This window comes from Grammomys surdaster, unplaced genomic scaffold (genome assembly GCF_004785775.1).
Source record: "Grammomys surdaster isolate TR1022 unplaced genomic scaffold, NIH_TR_1.0 752, whole genome shotgun sequence".
Taxonomy (NCBI): Eukaryota; Metazoa; Chordata; class Mammalia; order Rodentia; family Muridae; genus Grammomys; species Grammomys surdaster.
The window spans coordinates 906,112-921,338 of record NW_021605171.1 but is presented as its reverse complement, the minus strand read 5'-3'; the positions used below and the strand labels follow the sequence as shown (position 1 = coordinate 921,338).

The window sequence follows — 15,227 nt, the reverse complement described above, 5'->3', positions numbered from 1 at the left end:
ATATAATAAAATTCCTAGTGTGTAAAAATACCATTTAAAAAAAATGGCAGGTAAAAATTTCACAAAAATGTGATACATATCTCCAGTTCTATGAGATTTAAAATAAACTGCTTAGTTTCAAGAACCTTATTTACATATATTTCCAATATGTATGATGCACAGATAGCAAATTCTAAAGAGAATGTAAATTCCGCAGTATATTACGATTCAACACTTCATTCTGAGTTTCACTATCCACACGCAAATGCCTAGAAACTATCATCCTTTTCTACCTTGACTGCTATGTTGCACTGAAGCCTTCATTTGCTTTGTTTTTCAAAGGTTGTATTGTATGGTTAAACACTGCCCTCTTCTGGTAACTGGAATTGTGAATCCACACAAAACTATGGCTGCAAAATTTCTCAACAGGTTATGTGCATTATTAGTTAATAAGTAAGTGTTTTTAGCCCAAATCAAGTAAACTTTTTCTCAAAACATAACCACAACAATAAGAAAGCTCATTGCCATTTTTTCAAATAAATATGCTATAAAAGGAGACTAAGCTAGGCAGTACAAATTCTGCCACTAACTAGAAACGATCTTGAACTAACTCTGTAACAACTCTAGACCTATTATACTATTATTTTATTAAGTCATTAATGGATTTCTTCAGCCTCAAACTTCATATGCTTCTAGATTTAGAAAAAAATACTTGTTTTTAATTCCCTAGGAAAAAAGGCACAATTTCTATTCCTCTGTGTTCAAACATTCTTTCCCTAAACAATGCACAGCACGAGTCTACAAAATTGTGAGGCAAAGTAAATTTGAGAAACTGAGAAGTTTTCAAGTATTTTATAGTATTGGTTTTGATAAGGGGCGGGGAGGGTAATGTTAAACCAAGTAGCCAAAAGTTAATAGGAAAAAAATCAACTATCAAAGATTCCAGATTTTTTAATGTTGCTGTAATAAATTAAATTAAGTCCAACCACCGTTTGGGAAGAAAGAGCTGGTGCCTCAGTTTTATCTATGCTACCATTTCATTCTTCCCCATATGTCACAATTTCTTTCTCTGATGTATCCCTTATACAACCTCTCTAGCATCTATTTAGTTCAGGCTCTAAACTTCTTAAACGTGCGTATCATAGTATCTCTAGTAGTCAACTGGTTTCAAACTGCAGTCTGAGTACCAGCGTTAGAAGTATTTAGGATGCTATGGAGATGTGCTGTCTCCTGGACCCATACACTGTACAATATAAAAACTGTAGCATGAATCCTATGTGGAATCCTATATGCTCTGGTATAGGCTTTAAATGCTCAAAAAGAAAGAACGTATGTCTAAAAACTTAAAAGCAGGCTAATACAAAGAAAGGAAATCTAGGGCTCTATCATTTAAATCTTATATGGACTTACAAAATTTATGTAGTAATAGAAAAATAAATACATTTCTAAACGATTGTTACAGTGTATGTCTGTAACACAATTTGCAGGGGTTTGCCTCTATACTTGGTGACAAGCACCTTTACTCGCTAAGCTTCTGTCCCACCTAGTTCCCTTCATCATATTTCTCCAGAAAAATTGCGTTTCCACAAAAAACAAAACCAAAAACCAGGCTCTTTCGGACTTGAAACTATCCTCGAAGCTGAGACTGCTTCAGAGATGCTCAGACCATGGGTTTGCCAGGCAGGTAAATCCCAGTACCATCTCTGGACAGCTTGGTCAGAGGTCCAGCCCACCAATGACTCTCATGGATAGACCGGGAACATGACGCCCCAGCCATTCTACGCCTGCGCATTCAGTCAGTCAGAGAGGGCGGAGCCAGGGCCGGATACAAATTGCTTTGGGCGGGGCTTAGGGTCAGCTCACCCGTGGTGCATCTGGGCTTACGGCGGAAGCAGCGGTATGGAGTGGAATGTTGAAAAGGGACCCGGTTCTCTTATGTGGGAGGGGCTTAGGGAATAAAACGGAAGCATGAGGCGGGCTTAGGGAGGGATTCGGAGCTATAAGACCAAGCCGGAAACTGGCGACATAGGTGGGGCTTAGGGTTCGTTGCGCCTGCGCACAGAGTAACCGGCGGGCTGCGTAGTTACTTTTGAACCGGGTGGCGGGGAATAGCTGTAGACGCCATTAGGGCGCCGACTGCGGTGAGGTTGATAGTGTTCTCCGTTCGATCTAGTGATGGCACAGCAGCTCGCCCGGGAGCAAGGCATCACCCTGCGTGGGAGCGCAGAAATCGTGGCGGAGTTTTTTTGTGAGTGCTGAGCGCGGCTCCCGCCGCCAAAGAGAACCGCCTGGGCCGGGCCTTAGGACGCGCGCTAGGACAGAACCACCCGATCCTCCCGGGGGCGGGGAACGCTGCGCCACCCGGCGCAGGCCTGGGCCTCCTGGAACCTAGCGGGGCTGACCTGGGTCATCATCTCACTCGCCCTTTGAAAGCTGGGGTCTGTGTTGACATCCTCTGACCACATAGTCTGTATTTACACTTAACAACCCTGCGAAACTCGACATTGCTGAGTTAAAGGTTTTCTGTGTCGTTTTGTGCCTACTCTGCTTTCTGGGAGACTTAAAAACGTTAGTACACGTTTACGGCTTTATTTCTTTCGTTTTCAGCATTTGGCATCAACAGCATTTTGTATCAGCGTGGCATTTATCCGTCGGAAACATTTACTCGAGTGCAGAAATATGGACTCACCTTGCTTGTAACTACTGACCCCGAGCTCATAAAGTATCTCAATAATGTGGTGGAGCAGCTAAAAGGTACTCACGTTTTGAGTTTTACATCTTACAGGTTTGCATATGTAAGTGTCCTAAGTAGCTTAAAGCAACATGCCTTCTCAAATGTGATTCTGAACTGGGAGGAAGCAAGTAACGGAGGGAATTCCCAACTCTCTGCTTTTTAAGTACACTGAATGTCTTGATATTAGGAATCTTAAAGATGCTTTAGGAATAGGTTTTGTAGGTTAACCAGGTGCAACAAATTAGAAATTTTACCCAATTAAAATGATTTGATCTTTCTGTGTTTTGCTTTGTAGCTCCCAATGTAATCATACAAAATACCAATTCTAAAAGCATTGCAACTGCTTTTTTTTTCTCTATGAGTTTTACCTTATGTGTATGGGTTTGTTTTAATTGTAATTTCATTATAGTGTTTGTTGCATGTTTTTGTTAACTTAAGCATTAAAATGGCCTTTTGGTAACCACCTGAACATGGTTAGCTTGATATCTCTCTTTAAGGCCATTTTGTTGGTTTTGTTTTGCTTCTCTTTGTTTTTGAGACAGATCTCTTTATGTTGCTTTGGCTGTCTTTGAACTTGCTATGTAGATCAGGCTATTCTTGGCTCTACTCCCAAGTTCTGGAACTAAAGGCATTTGCTACTGTGCCCAGCTTAAGGCCATACTTCTAAACATTGCCTTGCAGTTTGTATCCATAATAGAGTATGGACACTTGTGCAGGTTGGTTATGAATTCACAGGCAAAAAAGACAGGGTTTATAAACATAAGATCTGCTTTGAATTCTGGTATCTGTGGCTCCCCTTTTACCCTCTCCAGTTCACTTAATACCAAGGATGATAGTTTAGAAACACAAGGTCACTCTGCTTAAAACACAGTTGTGGCTTGCTTTCCTGATTCTTAAAAGTATAGTTTCATTAACTTAACACATAACATTTTATATGGTATAGCATCGTGACTTTTTTATAATTATGTAATTTATTTACTTTATTAAAAAGAATCTACTTTGCAATTAATCTGTGCATATATATATATGTGTGTGTGTATATGTGTGTGCGCGTGCATGCCTTTCCTTTAAAGCCTGTATTTGCCTCTCCTTTGTATAGTTAATGTAAAAACTAATCCTTCCCTCACCTACCAGAGTAGTCAGATTTTTTTTTCTGCCCTTACAGTATCTCTGTTGTGAACAGCCACCACAGATGTGACTGACAGTGGTTAGATTAAAGCCTGTGTCCTCTGCTCTTATTGTGACTTGCAGTGAATGTGCAGATTCACTGCTTTGTGCTGCTTCGGCTTCCACCTATTAGTAAATGTGGAGAATTTAAACATTGTTTAAACATTGGCTAAATTATTAGTGGAGAATTTTCTTCCTTATGTATGAAAAGAAGTCCAAAATACCACTGTAAGAACTTCGGAAGGTAGAAAAGTGGCTCTTGAGAAGAGAGTCTCTGTCATAGGTTAGCCTGTAAGAGCTGTCTTGTGTGTTGCAGAGTGGCTGTACAAGTGCTCAGTTCAGAAACTGGTGGTGGTCATCTCAAATATTGAAAGTGGTGAGGTCCTTGAAAGATGGCAGTTTGATATTGAGTGTGACAAAACTGCAAAAGAGGAAGGGTAAGTATGAACTGAATTATTCCTGCTTTATGTGTTTTTATAACTTGTTGCATGAGTTCACATTGTATTGAACAGATTTCTTACAATTACTGTCTATGGTGTATTTTTAAAGATACTTTTGTTAGTTTGTGAGGGATTTCTGAGTTCCTCATAGCCTGTCAGGGATTGTGTAGATAAGATGCTTTTAGCATACTGTCTTTGGGAGAACTCTGAGATTTGACCTTCATGTTTGTGGTTATACTCGAACCTCTCACAGTATAATATATGGACCATTTAATCACTGGCTTAAAAGTACTGTTAACTACAGGAGATGATCCTAGACTCGTTCCTAATTTAGATGGAGCTCTACTGTACTTGATCAAATGCCATGAACTTTGTAAACTGAAGATTGCAAGCACTCTACATCAGAAATGCTTATTATGCTAAGCATATGCTTCTGTAAGTTACCGTAATGAAGAGCAGTTTGTTTCTGAAGTCTTTGATCTATAGGAAGTCAATAGCTTATAAAAACATTTGTATGTAGTTTATTTTGCTTGTTTCAATCAGAAATTGGGTATTTAGATGTTACAAATGCCAAAATTTAGGCTGGAGAGATGGCTCAGTGTTTGGGAGCACTGGTTAGGGGACCCAGGTTCAATTTCCAGCAGCCACATGGTAGCTTACAACACTCTGTAACTCCAGTTTCAGGGGATCCATGGCAACAGGTATGCATGTGGTGCACAAATGTGCATGCAAGCAAAATGCCAAAGTTCTACTAAGTTTATTTGTTGGAATCCATTTTCATTTATATTAAAAACTCACTGAAAATATGGTTACTGAGCGTGGTTGGGAAACATGCTATTCACCATGCACTGAATGACCTGATACTAAAGGATGATGGGGAAGGACAGATGCAGTAACCCAGGAATATCTTTAGCCATGACTCTCTAGTCTCCTAATGTATTGCAGCTGTGTGTTGGAAGCATTTTGTTCAGATAGTTACCAATGTGTTTTAATTAACTTAATGAAACCTAGAATGGATTATTTCTTTGATTCTTTTATAGTGTTCGTAGAGAAAAGTCCCAGAAAGCCATACAGGATGAAATCCGTTCAGTGATCAGACAGATTACAGCTACTGTGACATTTCTGCCACTGTTGGAAGTTTCTTGTAAGTATTGTACAACCACTTGACTTAAATTTGTGGGAGAAAATGTACACTACTGTTACATTTGTTAAATCTCTTAATTTATCATTGCCTTGTAACATAAATTGGATATGGGAAGCAGAATACAGCACAAATAAAAAGATGTATAACCAGAAACTGTCCAGTCAAGGACTGAGGGGATGGCTCAGTGATTAAAGTATTTGCTTAGCAACTATAAGGACCTGAGTTAGGATTCCCACCACCCGGATCCTCCAGATGGTTGTAATGGCTCAGCTATAGCTCTAGCCCAGAAAAGCTGGAATAGGATCATCAGAGCAATCTGGCTATCAAAACTATTCCTATTGACAAGCTCTCAGTTTGCTTGAAAAGCTGCTTAGTGAATAAAGTAAAAGAACCACCATTATTTTGGGGACTCAACATGTGTGTTCTATACATACACAAGAAAATGAAGGGAAAAAAATGAAAATGCTAAAGAAAAAGTAAACAATACTTTTGAAAAATTTCTCACAATTTTACTACTTTTATTTTCTACTAGGAAATATAATGCTCTGTTCTACACCCAGTTTCTATCGAGGAAAATAATCATTAGACCAGGCTGAGCTACCTTTTTTAGCAAGAGGTGGTTCAAAGTGAGTCCCAGTGAGAGAGGTAAGGAGGACAGCTTTACTGTTGGAAAGTTCTGTACTTTACTCTCATTCCCAACTCAGGTTCATTTGATCTGCTGATTTACACTGACAAAGATTTGGTGGTACCTGAAAAGTGGGAGGAATCGGGACCCCAGTTTATTACCAATTCAGAAGAAGTCCGTCTACGCTCATTTACGACCACAATCCACAAAGTGAATAGTATGGTGGCCTACAAAATGCCTGTCAATGACTGAAGAGACGGTGAGGAAAAGAATGGAATTGTCATTTCTCAAGCGTGTTTTTCCAGAAACTAAGTCAAATATAGTTGATACATTTTCTTGTTTAATTTTCAGGTGAAGAAAACCAAGATCCAGTGTTAATAAATGTGTTTTATTGTGCCATTTCTTGGGTTCCTCCTGGACTTGGCAGAGTCAACAAGAGTATTGCACATTATTAAGGGAAACAATAGATTTCGTTAGCATTGTGGAATGAATTTCTTTAAAAATGGTCATTGTACATAGAAAAACACCTGTTAAAATGCTAAATACTTCCCCTAACAATTTAGCTAGACCAGGATATAAAGAGGCATTTAAATGTAAATACAGCAGAAGGGATCAAAGCTCTTTTTCTGAGAGTCAGTCATGATGCTGCCAATCTGGATCCATTGAGAGGAGCAGGGAGGATAACTTTACTGTTGAAAAGTTCTGTACTTTACTCTCATTCCCAACTCAGGTTCATTTGATCTGCTGATTTACACTGACAAAGATTTGGTGGTACCTGAAATGTGGGAAGAATCGGGACCCCAGTTTCTTACCAGTTCTGAAGAAGTCATCTATGCTATGCTCATGGAATGTTGGAAGAATCAGGAGCCCAGATTCTTACCAGTTCTGAAGAAGTCCATCTACACTCATTTATGACTGCAATCCACAAAGCGGCCTACAAAACCCTGTCAAAGACTGCAGAGATGGTGCACAAACCATCCCCTATCACATAATACCTTCTGCTGTATTTATATTTAAATGCTTCTTTATATCTTGGTTAAGATTCTTCCAAGCTAAATCATTAGGCAAAGTATTTAGCTTTTTAACAGAAGTTTTTGTATGTACAGTGACCATTTTTGAAGGAATTTATTCCACAATGGATCTGTTGGTTCCCCTTAATAATGTGCAGCACTCTTGTTGATTATTCTATGGTAAGTCCAGGAGGAACCCAGGAAATGCAACAATAAGACACATTTCTCTTTATATAGACCCCATATTGAAATACATGCTAATTATTGATTTTGGTGTATATATCTTGAATTCACAAAGTAGTTGTACTGTTTAATTTCTGTAATAAAGAAATTATTTTAATGTTTTATAAAAATCAAGCTTTAAATGACAGTGATAAAAAAATTAACCCTTGTGTTTTAATTTGTGTTACAGTATGTTTGATATTTAGTTTGGTGGTAATACAGTCAGATACTTCAATGGATTGAGTTCATGGATTGTGTTCATTTTGATTATGTGATGAGGATGGTTTTGTGCACTGTAAATTCAGATGCTTCTTGCTGTGCCCAGAGATCCAGTTGCAGTCCTGATGCTGCCGTTGTCATGTTAGTAGACCAGTAGCATAGCCGAGTTAGAATACATGAGAACACTGCCCAGTTATAGCTCAAGAAGCTTGTAATAAAAATACCATGTCTCTGTATCATTTATTTGGGAACAAGGGTGGTGTAGAAAAGCCTCCAAACTTACTTTTAGATTTGGTAGCACTTTATTATTAACCAAGCAGATGTGATGGAAAACAATCTTTACACATCAGTGAGATAAGTGATGCTCCAAATACCATGACAGTACCAACGTCCAGACTGCAACCAGATCTCGGCATAGCAATCAGCATCTTAATACACAGTCCACAAAACCACCCCCTATCGACTACATGCTACCTTCTTCATCACAACAGTGCAGTTAATGTGAAGACGCAAATGTCCTCTGAAGTTAGTTCAAACATTTGGCTGTATTGTCAGGCTCATGTGTCTTGTGATCTTGAGTACCAAGCTTAATCCTCTGCTTCATTTCTACTCTTAATAGATGTTTTGGTTCTAATTTTCCAACATTTAAATTTTAATTAAGCACACATCTATTTGGAATTATAGGCCAAATATTTCCAACTAACTTCCAAAAAAGCTCAGCCTGACTCCTTGACTTTAAAAATGTGTATTTAAATAGTATAAAATCTCTAAGAGGTATGAAATGTTTTCAGTTTTATTAACAACTTATAAGAATGTGATTTACAGATATTATAGAACCTCAAAATTATTAGGCGTCCATTCCAGTAGAAAGACAGGGCATCGGTTGCCATCCCACAGTCAAAAATTCAGACCTAGAATTGTTCCTGTCTAAAAACTGCAGGGATAAAAGTGGAAAAGAGACTGAAGGAAAGGAGGTATAGTGACTGGTCCAACTTGGGATTCATCTATGGTGTGCTTACAGACAGGAGCCTAGCATGGCTGCCCTCCAAGAGGCCCAACAAACAGCTGACTGAGACAGAAGCAGATACTTTACACCCAACCAATGGACAGAAGCTGGGCAACCCTGTATTTGAATTAGAGAAAGTCTGGAAGAAGTGGAGGAGGGCCACCCCATAGGAAGACCAGCAGTCTCAACTAACCTGGACCCCCAAGATCTCTCAGACACTGAGCCACCAATCAGGAAGTGTACAGTAATAAGAGGTCCCCGACAGCAGAGAACTGCCTGGTGTGGCCTCAGAGAAGATGCACCTAATCCTTGAGAGATTTAAGGCCCCAGGGAGTGGGGAGGCCTGGCATGGTGAAGGGGTGAGGACATGCTCTTTGAGGGGGTGCGTGGGGTGGGATGAGGAACTGTCAAGACTGGGAGGGGAATAACAACTGGACTGCAAAAAGTGATTAAAGATAATTTTCAAACAGAAAAGACCATGGCAAGGCCTGAAGTTACATAAGCTAGAAGATCTACTAAAATGTGCATTAGGGCCGTGTAATGGTTATTCCTGGTTGTCAATGTGACTATATCTGGAATGAACTACAATCTAGAGTTGGAGCACAGACATGTGATCCAGATCCTGAGACATAGCGTCCATGAAAAGCTTAGGCCCAGGCAAGGTAGTATATGCCTTTAATCCCAGGAGATTCACACAAGGAGATCTCTTGAGTTCAGTGACAGCCTGGGACAGCAAGTCTCAGATCCAGGCCTGGTGGTACACATCTTTAGCCTTGACCACGCCTGCTGGAGGCCTACTAGATGAGGACATTGGAAGAAGGAAGATTTACTCTTGACTGCTCCCACTTACTTACCAACACATCTGTTAGAACCTACTTCTATAGAAGACCACTTAAGATAGATTCTTGGACTTCCCATCCACAGCTGCCGATTGTTGAGTTAGTTGGACTACAGACTATAAGTCATCACAATAAATTCCCTTAATATATAAAGACATTCCATAAGTTCTGTGACTCTAAAGAACCCTGGCTAATACAGAGCTTCTTATTCACTGTGTTTTATTGTTTTGAGTTTTTCAAACATTTTTTTTCAAAATGTTACTTTGTTCACTTACTATGCATTTTTCTCCTGGCCAAGGACTGATACGCTGATTCTGTTTTCCAGCTTTTGTCAGCAGAGGGAAGCCAAAAACTTGTCAGGAGTTTAGTCACTTTCACTTTTTTTTGTGAAGACCATAAAAAAAGTAAGTTACTGGAAAATTGGGGGCTTCAGAGTCCCAGAAGCAGCAGGGAAGTGTCCCAGAGTACAGTGAATTGGCACAGGCTAGACAGAGCACTGAGTAGAAATATACATAGTCATAGTTTTCCATAGAGAGAAGTAGACCTTCCCAGCATCTGCAGTTTTCACAGTTAAGTCCCTCCTGTGGAAAGCCCAAGGTTTGAGGTCCTTAAAGAAGCAGGAGTCTGTCAATCAACGGAGCTGCTGCAAACTCAGGCCTGGGGTTGAGAACATGCTGACATCAGTGGTCCAAAGGTTCACAGCCAGTGGGGTAGGGGTTGGAGGATGCTCACCAAAGACAAGCAAACTTGCTTCACGTGTAGATATTTTTTCTATTAGTCCAGAAGAAAATAGAAAACTAAACATTGGCTGTTTGAGAATTTGCAACATCTCTCCCAACTCAGCCTCCCAAGGCTGAGATTGCAGGCACAAACCACCACACCTTAGTACTTCCTGCTTTCTGATACAATCAATTTAAATTGATAATGCTGTACTGTTATTTCCACCATTCATTCCCACATATTTCATCTTGTAAAACTATTTCTGGAACTGTTAGTTCCTGGTGCTTCTCCCTGAATCATGTAGCTGATTTTCTGTCTCTGTGACTGTTTTAAGTATCTTTCACAAATTAAATCTTTATATTAGTCACCTCTTGTCTGTTTTATTATCCCGATGTCCTCAGGGTTACCCATACAGTGTATTTAAGAATTCTGTTTTGAATGAGCAATATTATCCTGTGTGGGTTTAAGTCATACTTTATCTGTTTATCCATCTGTGGATGCTTGGGATGTTTTCATGTTTCAGCTAGTGTGAGTATTGCAGTTGTGACTGGATGTACATATATTTAAGTCTATGCTTTTAATCATTTGGGGGATATAACCAAATACATTGCAGGATTATATAAAAATTCTGTTTTTCAATTTTTTGAGGAACCAACATACTGTTTTCTGCAATGGCAGTTGAGGATAGTCGTGTCTCACAACATAGCCAATTTATACATACATTCTAGTTTGTTTATTTGTACTGTCTAATATATACATTACTGCTGGTAAAGGTTTTAAAGCCTCTTGCTGGTATTGTTCTTTGAAGCCCTTCCAGCTCTTAACTGTTGTAGCATGTGTCCTATTGGTCGGCAAGTGTTTATGGTTGATATGTCTCCTTTCTGTACTGACTCTGTAAAATATACCCTTTGTGTTTTGTCTTTCTGATTGCAAGTCTTTCAGCCATCTTTGCTCTCTTCTGGTTGCACTATACCTGAAATGTTTTCATCCTTTTGGTTTTCTGCTTGTGTCTTTTCATTCAAAAGTTTGGCTGGTGTGGTATTTCCTGTGCTCCCTACTTCTCCCAAAACCCCCTCTCTCCATAATGACATTGGAGAGAAATTCAGCATTAGCTATTAGGTAAACTAATTAGTAATTAGTAAGGAGGGTGGCATCAGAGTACTTTGTTTTTAAAAGCACACACTTTAAATCCTAGCATTCTAAAAGATCTCTGGGAGTTTAAGGCTAGCTGAGCTACATACAAGACCCCATGTCTCAAAAAGTAAAAAGTAAATAAATTAAAATGTAAGCCTCAGCCATAGTCTGGGCCAATTATAAAAATCACCTGATAACACCTTTTAAGAATGCAGGTTCCCTGGATCTGATAAATCATCTAGACTTGTGGGGTAGGAGGTGGAGTCCCTGAAAATTCCTGCAAGGGACTTTTAATGCCTAGCAGGACTTATTAGTAGTGAATAGATTCTAGAAGTACAGGAAGTTCCTAGCCTCTCTGAAAGGCAGATCATACGAGACTGGGCCTGCAATAATCTGGAACGGGGAAAGATACAGAGATGAAACTGCTACCTAGCATTTCTGACCTTAAATGGGTCCTTGGACACTTGACATGAGAGCAGTGTTACCCATTGAGCTTGTCCCTGTACAGGTTGTTCTCCCTGTACAAAATGTACTTAATTGGAGGCCCAAAGTTTAAACATAAAACTGTAAATTACCAGAAAGCATAGTAGAAGCACTTTACAGTATTGGTGCTGACGTTAGTTTCTGGACAGGACTCAGGGCATAGGAAATAACAGCAGAAGCTCACAAATGGCATTGCCTCCAACTAAAAAGCACAACAAAGAAAATAAACACCACAATAAAAAAGCCACCCTACAGATTAAAATATGTGTCTGTTTATTTGGGTAGAAATTCCAACAGTTGGTTTTAATGACAGCTTGCAGAAAAGAGTCACCTGAGTAGGACCTCAATTGAGCAATTAATTGATATGGGATGACACATCCCAAATGTGGGTGGCACCTTTAGGTAGCCACACAGATAAAAAGGGGTTGACAAAAGATTATATTGTTGCTATGGCTGATTTTTGTTTGTTTGTTTGTTTATACCAAAACCATTGTTTCAGGGTTTTCAGTGCTGAATTGGGCCTGCTGAAGCATCCAGGTCCCATGCCCTGAGTTGTTTTCAGCCTCTCCAGTTGAGAGAGCCATTGTGTGACTGCTCACACTGCTCGCCACCCAGTCTCCTGGACCAAACAACTGCCAGGTTCTTGGCCTCCCAAGTGTGATTGAGCTGTTAATCTTTCAAAGTAAGCTGATTCAATAAACTTTAATGTGTATGTTATGTGTATACACATTTTTTTTTTATTCTGTTGGTTCTGGTCCTCTACAGAGCCTTAGCTAGCACAGAAGTTTAGTATTCATAATGTATAAAGAACTTGCAAATTTTAACAAGCATTATTATAGTTTTTGTTTGTTTGTTTGTTTTTTATAATTTATTTTTTCTCAAATCGTAATTCAGTCACACAGGGGTTATAAAACACAGAAAGGCAGGATGTGGGGAAGGAAATGACACTGGAGTGTGGGTGTTCAGGGGGAATACAGATATCTTCAGAACTGGGTATCCTCTGGGTGAAGGTTCAGGGGACAAGTCACTATGACTCTGCCTATGACTCGCTTGTCCTTATCTAAGTTGGTATTGTCTGCCAAGGCTACCTATTTACAAAGTCTATGACTACTCAGGCTTGGAGATTTCCACAAAAGCTGCCTGTTTATATTAGCTTATAGCCATCTGTTTCAATGTTTTTCCACTGAGACCCAAGACTTGGTGTTAGTATACATGTATGACAGGCCTATTGCTGATTTTAGGCCTATGGTTGATTTTAGGCCTTCAGTGTGTAAGCAGGGCTGCCCCTGACATCTCCTCCCTTCTCTAAGTATAGAAGGGCTGTGGCAATTCTAATCTTTCGAAGGCAGGGATAGAGCCCTGACCTCCAGTAATTGAAGGGGACCTTGTAATGGCTCTGGTCCCCCTGTCGTTGTCCAGTGAGGCATGAGGGCCATACCCATCCTGATGTCTTTTTCCTGGAGAGGGGATACTTTTGACATCAACCCCTATGCAGTCAGGCTTGTCCCTCAGGGAACCCAGAGAGATATTTTTATCTTTTATTTATATTCCCTTGCAGTGCTTAGCCTCACAGCCTAAGCAAGAATTCAGATCGCCTGTCAGAGGGGGTTCTGGGTGGCCCCTCTCTGCTTGGTCTAGGGAAAGAAGTCCCCTCTTTTAGGTTGGGTGGAGATGGGATTTGGAAACACCCTGTATAAAATAACAACCTCATCTTGAGTCTCGTGGTCCTCCATAGCTAACTTATGATAATGTATCTGAATAGGTTTTGCTACCAAATTATTTATCTGTTGTATCACAGAGTTAGTCTGAGTATTTGAGGCCCAGGGACCAGCAGAAATAAGCAAAAAGAACCCAAATAATGGTCCCAAGATGGGAGGAAGTAGGGTTGACAACCTTGGAGTGGCTGAAAACCAATTCTTGTACCAGCATTCATCTGTCTCTTTCTCTCTCTGATTTTTCTCAGGGCCTTCACTGACCTATTTCATGCTCTCTTTAACCCTCCTTGTCTTGTCTATGTAAAGACAACATTCTTCTTTAAGGGCTGTACACAGTCAAGAGCTGTACACAGCCTTTTCTATTGTGATAGAGTAAATCAAGTCCAATAAGGATCTTTGCGATTTTAGGAGGTCTCTTTAGACAGCAAAACGAGGGATTTCTTCATATTAGTGATATCAGTCTCTAGCTGTTTGATGTTCTTGTCAGTGGCCCTTCAAAGGTCTGAGTAGTATAATTTCGGAGGCCAGCTTCTGGATTAGAACTTCTAACAGCAGACACCACGGGTGATTCATTTTTGCCTGGAAAGGAAAAAGAAGGGAATTTTCAGGGAGATTTCTCTTCCCTGGATATAAATTGTTATTCATCGTATTTATGGTTGGGCCTGGCTTTGTGGGGGTATCTATTTTTTTCATTAATCTTTTTGGTAGCCTGTTAGCTGTGCCTTCTGTAGTATGAAACAGGCATATCAATCCTCAGCCCAGTAAGGGAACTGGGTTTGGGCTATTCCCTTTCAAGGTAAGAGGGTCCTTCCCCGTATCTGTGGCAAAGTTTTTGTTGGTCTCGGTGGTGCCAGAGGCAGACAGCCGCAGATTTGCCATAAGCTTTCAGCTTTAGAGAGTTAAAAGTGAACAAGGCATGATGGAGAGTATTTCAGGGGGACTCCTTCTGGGGGGTAACCTTCCCCCTCTTTTGTTTTTAAAGCCAATTTTTCAGAGTTCTTGTAAAATCAGGGCAGAAGAGCCAACAGTCACTCCTTCCAGATTCAGAGAGTCATGAAGACCCTATTTAAAGATATATAAATCTATATTAATAATCTTTTGTCAAAGGACTGTTATAGCACCGCTGACAACTAATCAGACTATATAATATATCGATTAGTAATAGCTTCTACTTTTTGTGAGATTACCTCTCTTTTGTCAATTAATTGTTGAGGAAAATTAGGATTTACATCTCTCTTGAGAATATTGAACAGAGACTTAAATTCTTTTGTGGAGAGCTTAAAATAGGATCTTAGCCAATTAGCAACTCCTAGAAACTTTTGAAAATAATTTAAAATAAGTAAACTCTCTCTCTCTCTCTCTCTCTCTCTCTCTCTCTCTCTCTCTCTCTCTGGACCCCTTATCTGTGGGGTTTTTTTTTTGGATATTATATGTATTTACTTTTCAATGTTATCTCCTCTCCCATTCTCCCCCAAAACCCCTTATCCCATACCCCCTCCTCCTATTTTTGTGAGGGTGTGCTCCAAACATCTTCCCAGTCCTATCTCCCTGCTCTCGAATTTCCAAACAGTAGGGGATCCAAACTTTTGGGGACCATGGCCCTCCACTTCCACTGAAGTCTGACATGGTCACCCTCAATTACCTATACAGGTGGAGACATGAGTCCCTCCCTTTGTGCTCTCTGGCTGGTGGTTTAGACTTTGGGAGCTCTGGTTGAAACTTTTGATACTCCTTCTAGAAAGGACCAAAGCACCCACACTTTGGTCTTACTTCTTCTTGAGTTTTATGTG

The 15,227-nt window shown here is 40.0% G+C and overlaps 1 protein-coding gene across 3 annotated transcripts; it reads left to right on the top strand.

Moving 5' to 3' along the window:
• Positions 1-1,827: 1,827 nt before the first annotated feature.
• Positions 1,828-8,905, top strand: Mad2l1 (mitotic arrest deficient 2 like 1). Of its 3 annotated transcripts, XM_028782455.1 has the most exons (7): positions 1,828-1,876; positions 2,153-2,227; positions 2,587-2,733; positions 4,197-4,317; positions 5,361-5,464; positions 6,169-6,348; positions 6,820-7,776. In XM_028782455.1, exons 2-6 carry the CDS (start codon positions 2,155-2,157, stop codon positions 6,339-6,341), a joined length of 618 nt encoding a protein of 205 aa, XP_028638288.1. In that variant the 5' UTR covers positions 1,828-1,876; positions 2,153-2,154; the 3' UTR covers positions 6,342-6,348; positions 6,820-7,776. The 3 variants fall into 3 exon arrangements, with proteins under 3 accessions (XP_028638288.1, XP_028638287.1, XP_028638286.1); XM_028782454.1 differs by lacking the exons at positions 1,828-1,876; positions 6,820-7,776 and adding an exon at positions 8,562-8,905 and having other exon boundaries at positions 2,053-2,227; XM_028782453.1 differs by lacking the exon at positions 1,828-1,876 and having other exon boundaries at positions 2,053-2,227; positions 6,441-7,761.
• Positions 8,906-15,227: the final 6,322 nt, after the last annotated feature.

Bases quoted from the DNA above. Each gene is read 5' to 3' on its own strand.
- Mad2l1 (XM_028782454.1), top strand. From the start codon at position 2,155: ATGGCACAGCAGCTCGCCCGGGAGCAAGGCATCACCCTGCGTGGGAGC. The intron at 2,734-4,196 runs GTACTCACGTTT...TGTGTGTTGCAG, and splicing joins TGTGGTGGAGCAGCTAAAAG to AGTGGCTGTACAAGTGCTCA. The intron at 4,318-5,360 runs GTAAGTATGAAC...ATTCTTTTATAG, and splicing joins AAAACTGCAAAAGAGGAAGG to TGTTCGTAGAGAAAAGTCCC.